The sequence below is a fragment of the Dermacentor albipictus genome, chromosome 6 (assembly GCF_038994185.2).
Source record: "Dermacentor albipictus isolate Rhodes 1998 colony chromosome 6, USDA_Dalb.pri_finalv2, whole genome shotgun sequence".
NCBI lineage: Eukaryota > Metazoa > Arthropoda > Arachnida > Ixodida > Ixodidae > Dermacentor > Dermacentor albipictus.
Window position 1 is genome coordinate 106,717,234 of NC_091826.1, and position 12,320 is coordinate 106,729,553.

The following is a 12,320-nucleotide window of genomic DNA, read 5'->3' on the forward strand; positions in this document are numbered from 1 at the left end:
TCACATGAAAGAAGATTTCGTGGTTAAGATCGAGAACCAATCAAATTCAAGCGATAAACTGTGTCATAGCGGCCGTCAGTAGATTTTATCGACGATATGGCACACCCCTCCCGCAACGGAAGCAACCGACTGTGGTTAGGGCGAGGCGCGCACGATTCGCGACAGCCAAAAGTTCACAACTTGGAATTGAAACCTTGAAGTAGCTCTTTACAGCTCTAATTACAATTCCTATAGCATACTCGAGGCAATACAGCGCAGTTTAGGCTGCGTTGTAATGAAAAACGCAACCACATTCTGCCCCACCATGTCTAGATCCTGCGTTGTTTAATTATACAAACCGAAATCTATGTGCTTAGTCAATGCAGAAATAAGAACCTCGCATGCCCGCCTTATAAAGAAGACGCGACAAGCCTCACATGAACACTTGAACTGCACTGGGGAACAATGATATCTTCCATATACGCCACACTACTAATTAATGGGGCTTCGGCTTCTTGCTGGCTGCAGCGAACCGCTCCAAAAGGCATATTGCACTGAAATATTTGACCCGAGCAGCCTGTGTCATTTCTCCAAACAGAATCATCATCTCTGTTCCTCAAGCCAAGAGCACCAGTAAATTGCTCAAGTGAGTTGAACGTGTAGCACGGAAAGGGAACAAATATTGGTACATTCCTTTACGTGTGCTGCAAACATCTGTAGGCCTCAATCAGCTTTACTTCAAGTTAACGCAGCCTAAATTTAACCGGTGAAAAGGGCCTAATTTTGAGAATCAATTAAAAACGCAAGTGGTGCTGACCGAATCTAAACTGCAGTGGTAGTTAAGTCCTCGTGTTACAGCCGAGCGTTTCTGTGAAAAAATAGAAGGTTCAATACCATACCCTGCACTATTCGTCGTGAGCAAATATGGTTAAGCGGGTTAAAAGTCAAGATAGATGTTGTGGAAGTCATATATAGCCAGCGTTTAAGCGTTTAATTCTGACACGCGTATTGCACCATGGTGGATATGGAATCTTAACTGGATTCTTATGTGCTGTGCTTTTGCGTCTATGCCTGTATTATTCACGTGAGCTACCACTGCAAAGTGTAGATCCGCGCACGAAAAACCCGTAATGGACTAGTCTGAGCTCCCTCGGGTGAGAAATATATTGTCGTGTAGGAAATAAGCTCCTTGAATACATTTTCGCGAACGAAGCCGTCGTCGTAAAATATATATTTGGGAGGCCTGTCATAAGTAAACAAGCATTGGTAACGAGAGCGAACAAGCGGAAACACTGCAGAATTCACCTGGACACCGCCCGAACTGCAGCAGACGACAGGCGCGAGTCCGTGCCCTGACGTCACGCGAGCGGCGCTCGCAGCGCCTCTCTCGTTCTCGGGGCTAATTTACTGAGGAGAAATACTTTTAAAAGTGTTTGCACCATTTGGTGCCTATCTTGTCACACAATAATAATCGTCATCTGTCTTGATTGCGTTTCCTTTCGTGAAAAATGTGCGCTCGCTACCTTCCTCTCGTGAATGCTATGTCACTAGATAACGAGCATGCCGTTCGGGACTTGGAAGAACCTTGCTGGTAGCGGGTGCGCAGCGTAAGGTAAAGAAAATTTGGTCAAGATAGATGACGATTATCGTTGTGCGACGAGATAAGCCGGAAAAGGTGACAATTTCTTTAAGAGTGAAGCAAGAAAGGTCAGAAATCCTGATACCCCAGATTCAGCCTAACACTGTTTTCTGAACACATTCGACTTGTTTCTTGTCCTAACATACTCTGCTGATTTGTCACTTAGGTACGTGCTGTGATATTTTGCCGCTAATATCAGATTTGCAATGTTGCGTGCCCCATCTTTGCCCCATGCCCCATGCCCCATGCCCCATGTTATTGTAATGCCGTACCGTGGCGACATATATGTCGCCACGGTACGGCAAAAATAAACATGGGGCATCGACCACAATTTTTTTTTATGGCTTAACACGCCTTCGGCGATGTGCCTAAAACGCTAGACAATATCAAAATTTGAATGTTTGTTGCTAACAGAACGTGCAATCAACGATTCAAGGCGCTCTTCAAGCAAAAAATGGCGGATTTTATGAGGACTAGAGATGGATGTGCAAGCCCCAATGCTGCAGTTCACTCTAATAAACTCACAGCCTAGCTATGTAAAAAAGTATTCACGTAATAACCACGCCTTACATGCATACGTAGACATTAGGAGCTGGCACAGCACCTGAGGTGCAAGCCGCACCCGAGGTGCGGCTTGCACCTTATATAGGTCAAACAAGACAGTGCTTCAATAAAAGAGCTCGTCAGCACAGCACTAACTTAAAGAATGGCTATGGGAGTAATTTAGCTGAACACTGTAACAAATCTCAATGCACCCCCATATTTGAAAAGAAAAAAATCATAGGGAAAGGAAAGGGTAAGAAGGAAAGAGAAATAGCAGAGGCCTTTCATATAAGAAAGGAAGGAGATAAATGTATAAGCACTCCCTCTCTTGCCTTGTCGGGAAAAGAAATCACATTTTTGGAAGAAAGATTAAAATGTGGCTGATTTGCATATGTTTTTGCGACTGATGTGCGCATGCCTATGCTGAAAAAGGTATAATTGTGCGATGAATTTCAAATAAACTTGCAGTTGGCAGTCAGCGCATGTCTGTGGTATTTGTTTCCTTGTGTCCTCGTCTTTTTCGCGCTGTTTCACCTCAGTTCTAACTAGCCATGGTTTCGACGGCTCATCAGCCGTCGACTCCCCTAGATCTCCCAACGAATAGTGTACTAATGTGTTCTATATGCATCGATCATTATACGAGCTCTATGGGGATGTACGTTGTGGCATCTATGAGGCCCCTGCTAAGAACGCACCAGCCTGCATGCTCACGAGAATGCGCCGCATCACTGTGAAATTACACGTTTTCAAAAGATCATTCAGACCTATCAGCGATGGCAGGCGCTGCAACAGTAACCCACAGAACTACCACAGAGTGGCCGCATACGCATTTGACAACGGGATAACTTTGGTTTCGAGACCCGATTCTCGTTCCTAATGGACCAGAAGACTTGGTCTAGGTGTCTTTTATCACCACAAGCCAACTGAGAGGCGTAACTCTTGAATGTTTTCACGTATTTACAATTTCTGAGGCACCGAATTACAAATACTAATTATCATGATTAAGTAATCCACGTAGGAAGTTGAATGGTCTATATACGCTATAAGTACGCTAGACAAGCACGGCACATCTGCGTGGAATGACCCTTGCGGAAGCGTAGGAGTAAAGGTTCACATATGCGGAGCCTACGTCACAGGTGCAGTTTTGCTTCGTCTCGTACGAAGCGACGTAGGCCGTTTGCGACGCTTTTCCACGGAGCGGCGTTTTCCACGAGTGGTCCCAACGGCGTCTCGCTGATTACGTCGTACATCTGCGTCCGCGCCACGCTCAGCCGGGGGTTCCACCCTCGAGGCTGAGACGTTGCCTTGCTTGGTCACGGGTGCCCCATTCAACGACTTCGCCTTGCCGTTCTTAATTCTGTCTCCAGTCGTCGACCACTTGTTTGCTACCGCGATTCTCCCTTTCCCTCTGACCGCCCATTCCAAGAACTGGTCATCGCCGACCGTCGTGGTCGAACGGTACTTCTTCCCCAGCGTTGTGGCACTAGTAGGCGAGTCGACTCGGCGACTCCTATGAGTCGACCCACTGCCGCCGCGTCTTCGATGACTTCGCGTCGCCGTTTTGTGCCGCTTTCCTTCGGTGGCGCGCTGCGTCGTTGTCACCCCGTTAGATGGTTCACGCTCTGAGGTTCCAGACGAGCTCGTCGCTTCGCTCGCGTTCGTCGCTGTCTCGGCGCGAACTCCGTCCGGGGTTCTCCCTCTCCCGAGCGCTGTCGAGTGCTCGACGCTGGAGCGACGGCGGCGGCGTCTGGTCGGGCGGTGTCGAGTCGTGTCCGGCTGTTCGGAGTCGACGTCGTCTTCTTCGGGGTCGGCGGGGGTGCTGCTCGCACCGGCGTTGCAGGGGCACTCGGTCAGAGAGGACGCCGCCTTCTTTGGGAGGCCGGTGCGCAGCTGTTCGTCGTCGTTCGCCCCTTCCCTTCGCAGAGCCGACACGATTACGCCAGTGACGAGCACGGTCACGATGATGGCCACTGCCGGGTACACGAAGGCGCTGTTGCAGCTGGCGACGAACGAGAAAAACGTGAACGTTAGGAATTCGGTAAGCAGCCTTCGGCTGTAAATTTGAGCAAACTGCAAATTGTCTGGCACCGTAACATACTTCATCATTATCATCGTCATCGTTACCACCATCCGACTTTATTTCACTGCCGGAAGAAGTCACTAGTCTTGACGTACCCCTGTTCTTGGACAGATAAGCCCAATCTATCCAAGCATGTCTCCTAACTTCATCATGCCCCTATGTTGTGCCCCGATTGCGTTTGCCTTCTTTTGGAATGCACCGTTTTGCTCTAATACGCCATGATTCCCTTATCTCTCCTATACGTAGCACTGTGAAACCTGCACAACTTCATTTCTCTCTCTGAGGCCTCAAGCTTATGAGTTAAGCGCGTTTAACCTCTAATGCATACTAACACCTTCATTTCTCCTAACTTTGTGTAATGTTGCATTTCATTGATTGTTGCTTGGTCCCAACTCATTTTCAAGTTGCTTTGTTATTATTCATGCTCAAAAAAAGCTGTGAAAAAGCAGACACGCATAACTGAACTGGCTATGACTGGCTAAAATTTGGTTACAGTCTATGCAAAAACCGGTTCGTATATCCCATCTTCTCTGCTTATGCCTGAAACCTAAATTTCAAGGACTCGCGCGCCATAGCGACATCTCCATTGCTGCACCACAAATTGCTACTGCTACCAGGGAAGCTGCCGAACACAATATGCCCACGATCTCGCCAAGTATTCTCACCCTAAATTCGTGTAGTCGCACAAACTTACATCTCGTACAACTTGCACGATTGCTCGCCAATTAACATCATTTAATAAGGAAAGTAAATAATGGAAGTAAATAAGGAAGTGTGCGGTAAACACTATAGTATCGGCTGCAAGGCATGGGACGCGTAATACATCTTAAGCTACGATTAGCTAGCTTTCCCTTTATACATCAGTTCCTTTATAAAGTATTCTTATGCGGAATTTCTGACTACCACCTCTTTAAAGCAATTCGGATGATCGTTTTCACGTTCTACAAAGGCCATACATAAATAGCACATAAACCGTCGACGATGCTTGTCCTTGTAAGCGAATAGCCCGAGCGAGCGAACTAACGAACAAGTAAAAGACAGAGTGAGCCACATAGCGAGTGAGAGCGCGAGCGATCGAGGAAGAACCAGCTCGTGTTTTTTTCCATCCGAGTCCGGCCGTCATCCTTCGAACGAGCACCGAGCAACTTCGAAAACGACCGAAAGTGCCGAAGAAAGCTATTGGCTCTAAAAATTTCACGGCTGTAGCGTTTCCAACGCCCCACGTGCACGCAGCCTCTGGCATTCGTGGCCTTACATCGATCGACCGCCGGTTGCGCTCTTCGCGTTCACCGACGAGGAACTGTCGCTGCTCGTCGCGCCGGGGTACATGGTCTTGCTGAAGCTGCGGCCGACCCTGCGCCTTTTGCGCGGCGCCTTCTGCTCCGCCTTGAGTCGGGCCTCAATGGCCGCCGTGCTGTTGCTGCCCGTCGCCTCCCACGAGGCGTCCTCGAAGTCGCGCAGGCCGTCGCTCGAAGAGCTGGCGCTCGCGGTCCCGCTTGCAGTCGAGGCTGTGTCACGGTGCGCGATAGGCGCGACGGGAACCAGCTCGGCCTTGCACTTCGCGCACGCTTTGCCTTTGCTTTCGGTTTTTTTCATGGTGACAGTGGTGTGGAAAGTCCCGCCTTAGGAGTCGAGTTGCAGGTGCGCTGCGAATGGATCCGAAAGCGGCGTATGCAAAAAGACTTTAGCGCGTTCACAAGTTGTAAGCTTTGCTTTCTAGTTTACTTGCTTATTCCATAATATTTGTGAGATCATAGCTGGCAAGACAGGTACATAAGTATTGCACTATTGCTCGAGGCTATTAGTTACAACCAGAGATGTGTGTTCCAGCTTTGGCCAGCATTGAAGATAGTCTGCTTTCACAGCCAAGATGGCAGCTTCGAGATCTGCAAAAGTCCTTACAAGCATGAGGAAACTTATACGAAGTGCTGTACCTGTTATGTTTCCTTTTTTCCTCAAGCCCCCCAATACAGACAGTTTATTGAATGGCAATATCCCTTCGTTATTGATAGATTTAGTTGTCAACCTGACTCCTTTGTGTTTCGTTTCTAAATTTTGGTTACCTTTTATGAATAACTGGTAGCTGCGATGAAAATAAACTACTAAGCGGTAGGAACCTTTCAACTTCTTCCTTTAACTTTAGCCAAGCTAATGAATATTCCTTTCTTTCTGTCTCTTGCATTTATGCTTCTCACAGTTACACCTCAAACCTAAGAGCGCACTCTACGAAAAGGAGTGCAAACAAAATGAAAGAAAGACACGCTTGACAGCAGGCATCGTAATCGCCTTCACGAAGCTGCCTACACCTGGGCGACGTGAAGCCTTACCTACAGTCCTCTGCGTGACGTGATCGCCTTTTATCCCAAGCGCGCCTTGTTCGTTGTCCGTTGCTGCGACGTGATTCGCAGCTTTCGAAGCAGGCGCGACAATGGAATAGCACACACTGGAGATCTTCCCTGCAGCCAGTGGTAAACAATGATAATGACGACCATGATGATGGTTATGACGCAGCGACTGCCCTTTGAAGCGAGGGACCACATAGTTGCATCGGGCCAAAAATAAAAAAATTATGTTTTCCAAACATTGTCCGTCACACTATCACTTCCATTGATAAAAATGTTTATATTAGGATGAGCAGTAGTGATAGCGATGATCATGTAACTGCTCAGTTTATTACATTTATATGTCAGGTGGCAAAACTGGGCAGACCGCTTCGATATATCTTAGGGAGGTTTTCAAAAACATTGATGTTTACATAAGGCTTCGAAACATTCAGCATTATAAGAAATCTGGGTGATTGCTTAGGCAAACGCATAGTAAACGAGTAAAATAAATGGTCCAAACGTGAGCATAACCTGGCATAAACAAAAGGTGTTCAATATAAAAAGAAGTGCGGAGGCACTCTGCGAGCGTTACTGTGAAGTATCAGGAGGCGTAGCCGAAACTTCGCAGGGTGGCAAGAAAATGGTAAAAATGCTCAATTAAAAGTTTTTTTATTAAAGCCATATCTTCTTTTTTTTGCTCTTTCTCCTACTTTGCGGTTTTTCAGTTGCTGGCCGTTTACTGCCAACTAGGCACACTGGGTGTCACTAGGTGCTACAAGGTACCGAAATAACCTACCAACCATACACTTTATATGCTACCAACTCTATGCTGCCAACGAAGGGTTTAAAGAAACATTTGCATGCTGACCAAGTATGCCCACCTTTGTTCTCCGTAACAGAAAAGATTCCTTGCTACGTACAAGCTGAACATAAGGCGTCGGCTCACGTGCATCTCTAAAGCACATGAATCTGTTAATGGAATGATGAATAATAAATAATAAATTCTTTGATTTACAAGATTTCCTTTTATTGAGCCACTCAGAATGTGGCAGCGTTCATGGCCAATTCTCCGAAATGGGCATGTCCCACTACGATTCCGACAGGCCACTGGCCTGCATCATCTCCGCAGATAGCGGCAGTAGTCAATAAGAACTGCAGCATCAACCGGGTGGGATTCAAGAGATATCACATAATTTTTCCTGTAATATTGAGATATTCGATCGTTCATATCTGTGACAGTAGACATTTTATTGGCATTTACAAGATACTTCACTTCATCTGGTCTTCACCCAAAAAAAATGATAACGGTGTTTTCAACACCCGATTCATGGCCGATCCCCCAGAGTGGTTTGCTCCATTTCAGTGCTTAAAGCCAGAGGGGTCCGGGAAGGCCTGGCCTCCCTCCTATTTTCACAGCGAAGCTGTTTATAGCTAGGGTTCCGCGCATTTTTCGTGTCCGTCAACAAATGTGTGCGAGCAAAAACTATCACCATCAGCAATAGCTCGTGCCAAAGTTCGCGCGTTCATCGTCATCTTCCTCCACAGCTGGCTCCGTTTCCGCTCATCATGCCAGCGTTCCCATACTGTCCCTCCCTTTGCGAAGGCGATGACGGCACTGGACAACTGCCAGTCGGTGCGGAGATTTCGATTTCAAATTCTTTCCCTCAACATGTCGCTCGCGCGAATTAGTGTGAGTGCTAATTCTCGTAGTATTCTTGTTTTCTCGGTGAATCCTTTTATTATTTATCTTAAGTTTCTCTTCTTAAAATTACGCTACATCCGGCCGCGTCATCTACGTAGCAGTGGCCTGTTAGAAATACTGTAATGGTCCCATACCCTCATTTTTTTTCACGCCTTTCTTTTTATCCCGGCTCTTCTTTCCCTCTTTACTTCCCCTTTCCCTTTCCCTTCCCCTAGTGCAGGGTAGCAAACCGGAGGCTCTCTCTCTGCTGCGTCATCCTTATCCTATGCCCCTTAGTGTGTTAGCGCTGTAGAAGCGGTAATTATCGTGAAGTTCTCCTGCCTAAACCTTAGCTTTGTGCCCGAAAGGTCGCTTTCCGTTTATGTGGTGATTATTTTCGAGGTGGGGACGCTATTTTGGCTGCGTCGGGAGGTAAGCCGAAAAATACGGCTGCACCTGGTAATTAGACAGGAAACGGATGCAGCTTCTTTTATACTTCAGACTAAGAGTGGAGTTGGGCAGATCAGGAAAGCAGAGCCACGATATCCTGAGATCTTTTCTATTTAACAGAGTAAACGTAAAGGAAAACCACGGTTCAGCCTCAGTTTCCGTTTTTGGCGCCTAAAGTTTACAAATGTGGACTACATATGCATACACAGGAAGGTCCCGCAGTCAATTTACTATAGATGTTACCTTCCGTTAGTAATAACTAGAAAACATTAGTACATGCAGGATGTTGAAATGCCTATGAAAAAGACGCGTATCGTACATTTTACTGTAGCTAACAGAAAAACGTACATAATTTAATAACGCACAACAATTGCTGCCAAAGATGGTAAACAACGGAATGGTAACACCGCACGCGAATATAGGCGGCGATTGGATTCCAATCTCTAAAAGCAAGACAAGCAGGAAATGGTATCAAATTCCATATTACCGTGGCTGAGAAAGTCGTAGTACATTTCATGAAATTAATTCAAAGTTTCGGTAATAAGTACCTGGTTGTTGGAAGCGAATCGGGTGAACGAGGAGTGAAGAAACTTACAGCTATTAGTTTATTATCTCACTAATTACACGTCAGTGTAAACGCCAGATGATGAGGTTCTGATAAGGTAAAAAAAAATGTGTAGGCATATGATGGAGCCAGCTGACGCGATTTAGGGGCAACTCGAAGTGTCTTAGACAGGCCTCCGACTCGCAAGACGATGATTAGGATGAATATGGTGGCAACAAAATGATTATGATGAATGAAGCGTGCCTGGTCGTAATGCACCAAAGTATGCGCTCGAAAAAGGCCAGCCGGCTGCTCACCCACATCAGCATTGCCCACTATACCGAGTGCCTCATGGATGAGCGAGGTGAATGAATGACTAAACTAATGTAGTAGCGGCGGCCTCACGATGCGGCTGCTGAGCGCGAGGTCGCGGGATCGAATCCCGGCCACGGCGACCGCATTTAGATGGGGGAGAAACGCGAAAACACCCGTGTACTTAGATTTAGGTGCACGTTAAAGAACCCCAGGTGGTCAAAATTTCCGGAGTCCTCCACTACGGCGTGCTTCATAATCAGAAAGTGGTTTTGGCACGTAAAACCCCAAAATTTAATTTTAATTTATTTTGATCACGATGCGTTGATGAGAATTAATCCGCGGATATCTGTTGGCACGGAATCTTTGCTGTCACCGTGTGTCTTCTAGCGTGTAAAGAAACACACAGGGGACAGCAGAAACGTGACGCTACAGGAACACTGGCGTGCGACTGAACGCCCGTTACAATTATCGTATAAGACGAAAAAGTCATATACAAGCAATTAATAATGATTGTCTAAGACAATGTTCGCTTCTTTGAAATCCACTGTAATTTCGTTGAGTGTTCATGGCATTTCGTTTTTCGGGGAGCCTAGTCTTCCTTAGTTCCAACCACGTAAACTTCGGTGGCGGGCTATTCAAGGCGGACCGCGCGGATACGAGCATTTCGGAGAGCCGCGTCGGCGCTACTTCTCTTGGCTCTACCTCGGGGTCGACGGCGCTGAGTTCCCAAAAGGGCGAGATGACTGTGCTGCAATACTGTGGCGTGTCTTCAGCACTCGGGTACAGATTCCCTAGCACTCGAGAGGCTAGTGCTATCCGAAGCGAACCTGCGAAATACATGGCGAGCGGCCTTGCTGGCGCCCCCTACGTCATCTAGCATTGTCGTTGGTGTTTTCAGAACAGGCGGCAGCGCCATCGTTTTCATACAGGACAGGCTGAAGCCCCACGAGGAGCCCTGGTAACCGTGCGGCGGCCCTCTGCAGACGCGCTGTGTAGCCATCCCCGAAGAAAGAGAAAACGGCACAACTGAAGGCCTGCTGCACTGGTGAATGAATGTGGGATGTTTACTGGCGCAATTGGCCAGGTATGGCCAAAGAGCGCCATGCCGTTGTTATGAGTTCGCAGTGGATAGATGAGTTCTGTGAAGTTGCTGTGACGTTGCTGTAAAGGGGCCTAAAAAGTTGCTGTAAGTTGCGTAAAATCAGCGCGTAATAAGATTATGGCAATGACTAATGACGTGTACTGTGAGCATTGTAATGCATTGCGAAAGAATGGTGCAATATACAAAATATGTGAGATGCTAAAATTGGCTAACGTCTTATGGACAAATTGAAACACAGGGCAAGGTTCTGCAAAAAAAATTGCAAGTTAGGCCTGTTGGTATGTGTTAAAGTAACATAGAGTAACAAAGCACTAGACTGGATAAACTGAAGGATGTGGACAAAGCACTGACCACCTTTTCTTTTTTTTTTTATCTTGGCCGATGCACTGTTACAATGGCCGAACGCGAAGCTTGATATAACCGGCCTCGGTGGACTCGGTCAGAACACTTGTTCCAAAAGTAAGTATCAGGTGTTTGGTCTGGATTTACTTATTGCCACGCCTCATCTTAATTCGTTTAACGTTCTTCTGGTCACTGAAGCCCTTCAGGAGTTCAGCTTCAGTCAGCTCCAACAAATCGCCATCTGAGACTACGCCACGGGTGGTATATATAGTGCGGTGCGAGGTTACTGTTACTTGGGCGTCCCCAAAGGACAGTAGATTTGGTAGCTTTTCATATTGTTCGTGGTCGCGGAGCTCCAAGAGAAGATCAGCGCTTGCCATCCCGAATGCTTTATAACCTGTATCAAAAACTTCGGCGAGAGACTGAGAAACGAGGAATGGTGAAATTGTTCGGCACTGGTTTATCTGGTTTTTCAGAATGAATGACATGGGAACGGGGGAAAGATTCTTTTTGCCGACCGAAAAACTGGAATGCTTCCCGGGTGCGCCCTCTTTTCGGAGGTCGATCAAGGAGCGGGGGGAAGGAACTAGCCATAGAGGAATGTGTAGTTTCCGGCAATAACGCCAGCCACCCACTGTGGAGCCCTTTAAGGGAACGCTTCAGGAACTGTAAAAACATGTCCTGCAAACAGCAGCTGTACGTTATCAATATAACCAAATATGAGATAATCAAGGTTGGTCATTCACACAAGGTTAACCCTTGCTGCCTGGAAAAATAGGAAGTAAAGGGAAGTCAGGAGAAGACAGGAAAGATGGAAAGTGAAAGACAAAGGTTAGAAGGAGAGCGAGACACGAAAAAGGAACTATACCGATTTCCCCCGGGTGGGTCAGTCCGGGAATGCCGTCTACGTGAAGCAGAGGCCGAAGAGGTGTGTTGCCTCAGCCGGGGGGCCTTAATCGGATTTTAAGCATCGGATTGCAACTCGAATATACGAGAATGCGTAATTCCGATGCGCTGAAACTCAAACATAAAAACTTCCAGCTACCATGTATTCTTGTGTGAGCAAAATTTCTCACGCAGACACGAAAAATACCGACCGACTAGAGTCTGACAGCTTCGCTGCAAAACACACACACATAAGGCAAGTACATTAGGCAAGTAGCATCGTATCAAAGTAATGAAAAGTCTTTACTGTGTAGGAGAACTGGCAATCTGTGACGAAACATTTGGTTATCGTATTGCGTTCGTGAGGCGGGAATGTGCCAGATTTCCTGGTTCCGTGTGTTGTATGTGATATGACGTTCCTTGAGACAAGCTGATC

At 46.9% G+C, this 12,320-nt stretch overlaps 1 protein-coding gene across 1 annotated transcript; it reads right to left on the reverse strand.

Moving 5' to 3' along the window:
- Positions 1-3,053: 3,053 nt before the first annotated feature.
- Positions 3,054-6,725, reverse strand: LOC135905042 (serine/arginine repetitive matrix protein 2-like). Its single transcript, XM_065436044.2, has 3 exons — positions 6,569-6,725; positions 5,497-5,887; positions 3,054-4,160 (listed from the first exon to the last, which is right to left on the reverse strand). Exons 2-3 carry the CDS (start codon positions 5,835-5,837, stop codon positions 3,287-3,289), a joined length of 1,215 nt encoding a protein of 404 aa, XP_065292116.1. The 5' UTR covers positions 5,838-5,887; positions 6,569-6,725; the 3' UTR covers positions 3,054-3,286.
- Positions 6,726-12,320: the final 5,595 nt, after the last annotated feature.

Excerpts from the sequence above, each read along its gene's own strand:
- LOC135905042 (XM_065436044.2), bottom strand. The coding sequence starts at position 5,837 with ATGAAAAAAACCGAAAGCAAAGGCAAAGCGTGCGCGAAGTGCAAGGCC. Across the intron at positions 4,161-5,496 it reads GCAACCGGCGGTCGATCGAT|CTGCAACAGCGCCTTCGTGT; the intron begins GTAAGGCCACGA and ends GTTCGTCGCCAG.